The 5,000-nt window shown below is 44.5% G+C and overlaps 1 protein-coding gene across 1 annotated transcript; it reads left to right on the forward strand.

The window, feature by feature from the left end:
• Positions 1-1,742: 1,742 nt before the first annotated feature.
• On the forward strand, positions 1,743-4,778 carry LOC307257079 (putative G-protein coupled receptor 21; the record flags this gene model as incomplete). The annotated part of the gene is made up of 3 exons (XM_080036205.1): positions 1,743-2,060; positions 3,338-3,883; positions 4,563-4,778. The coding sequence occupies 3 exons, from the start codon at positions 1,743-1,745 to the stop codon at positions 4,776-4,778; spliced, it is 1,080 nt and encodes a 359-aa protein (XP_079892331.1).
• Between the last annotated feature and the right edge of the window lie 222 nt (positions 4,779-5,000).

The following is a 5,000-nucleotide window of genomic DNA, read 5'->3' on the forward strand; positions in this document are numbered from 1 at the left end:
TGTGTGTGTCAGGGGGAGGAGAGGGAAGCAGCAGCAGCAGTGGCAGCGCTGCATCATCACTCCTGGCACAACAGCAGAGCGGAGCGGCAGTTTACTCTCTCTCTCTCTCTCTCTCTCTCTCTCATGCACACACACTCTCTCTCTCTCTCTCTCACACACACACACACACACACACACACACACACTGGCAAACACCTCGGAAGTCTGCCGGCTTCCTGTGTGCCTCAGCAAAAGCTCCATCATGCTGACACTAACCATCGCCTCTGGATGTTCGTCTGTCTACTGGACTGAGACTTAAAGTGTGTGTGTGTGTGAGGAAATCTGTGTGTGTGTGTGTGTGTGTGTGTGTGTGTGTGTGTGTGTGTGTGTGTGTGTGTGTCTCTCTCTCTCTGTGTGTGTTCCTCTGTGTATGTGAGAAAATCTGTGTGTGTTTGTGTTTGTGTGTGTGTGTTCACTCCGGCTGCCACTTCAGGATGTATTTGGACTCTCTCTCTCTCTTGCTTAAGGACAGCCGTGTAACTTGTCAGCTTTGAGGAGTGGTGTTAACGTCGGAATATTAATTTTAATTTAATTTTTTTCCCTTTTTCTTGTCTGGGACTCACACACACATCAGAAGAATTGGACGTGTGGATTTTTTTTTCGGTGACTGTGTGCCATAGCAGGAGAGTGCTTACTGCTTACCTCGGGATCTTCTGTCTAGAAGGAGGGTGTGTGTGTGTGTGTGTGTGTGTGTGTGTGTGTGTGTGTGTGTGTGTGTGTGTGTGTGTGTGTGTGTGTTTAGGGGGGGGGTAGCCTGTGATAAACAGCTGCTAGGGAGGAGAGGACGGTTTTTGCACTGCAGCACATCACTGGTTATCTGTTTTTTAATTTTTTTTGGGGCATCTTTCAAGGTTGCCCTCATGGACAACACATCTCACGCCCAACAACAGCAGTTGGTTTAAACCTGGATGCGATTCTACAGCCACACACACACTGGAGTACTGTTCCTTTAAGAGCCGGTTCCCTGTTCTTTGAAGGGGAAAGAGATGCTGATTTAAGAACAACAGAAAAAGCTTGAGTTTGTGTTTAAAGGAACAAGAGAGAGAGAGATATGGAACCAGCAACTTCAGGATATTAAAGAAAAAACGGACTTGGGACGACTGAAATCAGATTCAAATTCTGATTTTTTTAATGACTGGCTGGTGGAATTCATTTTCAGTAAGGTACTCATTTAAAGCTATAGTGCGTATCTTCTGTTGGACCCACGAGGAGTTCTGCGCAATTAGAACAACACTGTCAGTGCATCGCAATCTACATGAGGTAAAAGCCTTCAGTGATCGCGCATGGATTTTATACCTTCTGCTGTACACGTCCAGGTTTTTTTTTCTTAGCAGTAGAATCAACAACTGAAAACATTTATTGGGCTTTTCTTCTTGTGGATTTTTCTGAGCTCCTGCACCAGTGTCAGGGTTTTTGAATCCAGTTTGTGAACGCTGCCATACTGAGAAACACAGAGAGAGTTTTTTGTGGGAGCTGTTAATAGGCTTGAATCAACCGGACTGGTCCACGAATCAAACCCTACTTTACCCATATCAAAATCAGTAGTCTTACCTTACTGAGCCACCCAGCAACAACAACACACAAAAGTCGACCACAATATGGACTATATCCCTGGCTATTTGTATTCAAACTCCATTCTCCAGTTGGGAAAGTAAAAGCTGTTTTTGAATCAGTTTCTCGTCCCGTAAAAACAAACGCTAAACATGAACTCATCTGCCTCCGATTGGAACCAAAGCGGGCCTCCTACCTTCTGCTTACTGGGCGCGATCGGCTACTCTTCAAGCCTGGATACGTGTGTGCTGGAAGTGGCCGTAATATTGTTCCTGACAGTGCTGATAATAGCCGGAAACCTGGTGGTGATTTTTGTGTTCCACTGCGCTCCGTTGCTAAACCACCACACCACCAGTCATTTCATCCAGACCATGGCCTACGCTGACCTGCTGGTGGGAGTGACGTGTCTGGTGCCTTCACTGTCGCTGCTGCAATATCTACGCACACTCAACGAGGAGCTCACGTGCAAGGTTTGTGTAGTGTTTAAGTGTATTTTCTTTTAAAGGCCTATTTCACCGGTGGGAATGTGAAGGTGTATTGAATTCTGAGATCCTATGTAGTATAAATGTGCAAAAAAAAATAGAAATTGGTTCATCCCAGCCTGAGAAAAGGCAGAAAGAGTGTTTTATGGTCTCACTGTCTAACCCTACATTTCTCTTTCTGTGATGTCAGGAGACTGCAGTTGTAAAAATATCCGATTGGCTAATTCTGGCATTTTTAAACCTGCAGTGTGTAGAATTTTGGGTTTTATTTCCTAGCAGATTTTGTAGAAAGTAATTATAATATCCATAAGTACATTTAATTTAGTGCATAATAGCTGATTTTTTTTTTTAATTATTATTTTTTCCTTTAGAAAGGGTCTCATATATGTCCATATTTCTGCATATTTTGGACCAAGGCCTAGTGCCGCCATCTTAAAAGTGTCATAGTTGGAATGTCATCAGGTGCATAATTGTTTAACATTTAGAATTGTTCTTGTCCTTGAAGGCCACTGTAGCTTCTGTTATTATTCAAAAAGGGGCAGGGTTACCCAGGTAGCGTTGCATTCTAGAACTTTGTAGAACTTTCTTGAAGATGTCATATTACACACTGCACCTTTAACCCATGTATGATGATACTTAGATAAACTGAATTGAATTTAATTGAATATTTAGTATTAAAGGTGCAGTGTGTAATATGACATTATCAAGAAAGTTCTAGAAAGTTCTAGAATGCAACGCTCCCTGGGTAACCCCACCCCTTTCGAATAATAACAGAAGCTACAGTGGCCTTCAAGGACAAGAACAATTCTAAATTTGCACCTGATGACATTCCAACTATGACACTTTCAAGATGGCGGCACTAGGCCTTGGTCCAAAATATGCAGAAATATGGACATATATGAGACCCTTTCTAAGGGGAAAAAAAATTATTCAAAACATTTTTTTCACCTATTATGCACTAAATTAAACGTACTTATGGATATTGTAATTTATCTATCTATCTATCTATCTATCTATCTATCTATCTATCTATCTATCTATCTATCTATCTATCTATCCATCCATCCATCCATCCATCCATCCATCCATCCATCCATCCATCCATCCATCCATCCATCCATCCATCCATCCATCCATCTATCAGATATTCTGTATCAAATGAAAATTAAACTTGTGTATTTGTTTTCTTTCTTTGTGTGTGTGTATTTGTTTTGTTTGCTTGTGTGTGTGTGTCTCTGTGTTCTCTATGTGTGTGTCCCTTTAAGGTGTTCGGCTACCTTGTGTCTGTCCTGAAGAGCGTTTCCATGGCGTCCTTGGCGTGCATCAGCGTCGACCGTTACATCGCCATAACGCGCCCGTTGTCCTACGCTACGCTAGTGACACCGTGCCGCCTCCGCGTCTGCATCGTCCTTATATGGCTCTATTCCGCCCTCGTCTTCCTGCCTTCGTTCTTCGACTGGGGCAAACCCGGCTACCACGGGGACATATTTCAATGGTGCGCCGAATCCTGGAAAACCAACCCTGGATTTAGCACGTTTATAGTGGCCTTGCTATACGCCCCCGCCGCTCTCACAGTGTGTTTCACCTACGGGAGTATATTCAAGATATGCCGACAGCACACGAAGGAAATTACCCAAAGGCACGCCCGGTTCAGCTCGCAGGCGGAGAGCGAGAAAGGGGAGAGGTGCGAGGGATGCCCGGATAAACGCTACGCCATGGTGCTGTTTAGGATTACCAGTGTGTTCTACGTGCTGTGGATGCCCTATATACTCTACTTCCTACTGGAGAGCGCAGGCCTGTACCATCACAAGGTTGGTAGGGGTTTATTTTGTTGTTTATTTCTGACATTTTTTTCTTCTTCAACCTTTATTTATACAGGTAAATCACATTGAGACCGGAGACTCTTTTTCAAGGGGAGACCTGTTCCCATTTACACGTTACCATTCACACACTGATACACTGATCGACATTCACACGAGGCATGGTGGGTGAAGTGTCTTGCCCAAGGACACAACAACCATGACACAAGTGGCTGAGCCTGAGTCACAGTCGCCCCAATGGAAAAAAAATCCCTTTTTTAACGCTTCTAGCGTTGAAAAACAAAAGACACAGATCATACATTACATTATGCTTATACATTTTACGGGGCGACTGTGGCTCAGGTGGTAGAGCGGGTCGGCCAATGATCAAAGGGTTGGCGGTTCGATTCCCGTCCTGTCACTTGTGTTATGGTTGTTGTGTCCTTAGGCAAGACACTTCACCCACCTTGCCTCGCGTGAATGTCGATAGTTAGCCTGCTATCAGTGTATGAATGGAAACGTGGGAAAGGAAAACAGGTCTCCCTTGAAAAAGAGTCTCCGGTCTCAATGGGATTTACCTGTAGAAATAAAAGGTTAAAATAAAACTAAAAATAAATACACTCTGGTGTTAATATTGATGATTTGTCAGCCATCTTGTGCCTAAATACATTTCTTTGTCTCTCTCTCCCAGGTGGCGTCCTTCCTAACGACCTGGCTGGCCATTAGCAACAGCTTCTGTAACTGTCTGATCTACAGCCTGTCCAACAGCTTGTTCCGTAAAGGCCTGGGCCGTCTCTTCAGCCCCCTGTTCCCCTCCTGTTTCATCGGATGGTTCAACACCAAAAAACCTCCAACGGTTCCTGCTATCCAACCACCACCGCGACCAGATGCCCGACATGACGTATGAAAACTACAAAAATGGCGGATTCGGTTTTGTCACTTTTTTGGAAGGCGTTTGTTGCCAACCCATCCTCTCCTCTGTGTGTTTGCTTTAGCATGACACAGCAGGTCTTTTTCGGGTCCCGCATAGAAGTATGTCGAGGACCCCAACTGCACGGCGCACAGAGAGGTGCCTGTGTAGATGCCTGTCAGTCGGTCGGTCGGTCGGTTGTTCGGTCGTCTGAAATAA

The sequence above is a fragment of the Ammodytes marinus genome (assembly GCF_949987685.1).
Source record: "Ammodytes marinus genome assembly, chromosome: 2".
Lineage (NCBI taxonomy): Eukaryota > Metazoa > Chordata > Actinopteri > Uranoscopiformes > Ammodytidae > Ammodytes > Ammodytes marinus.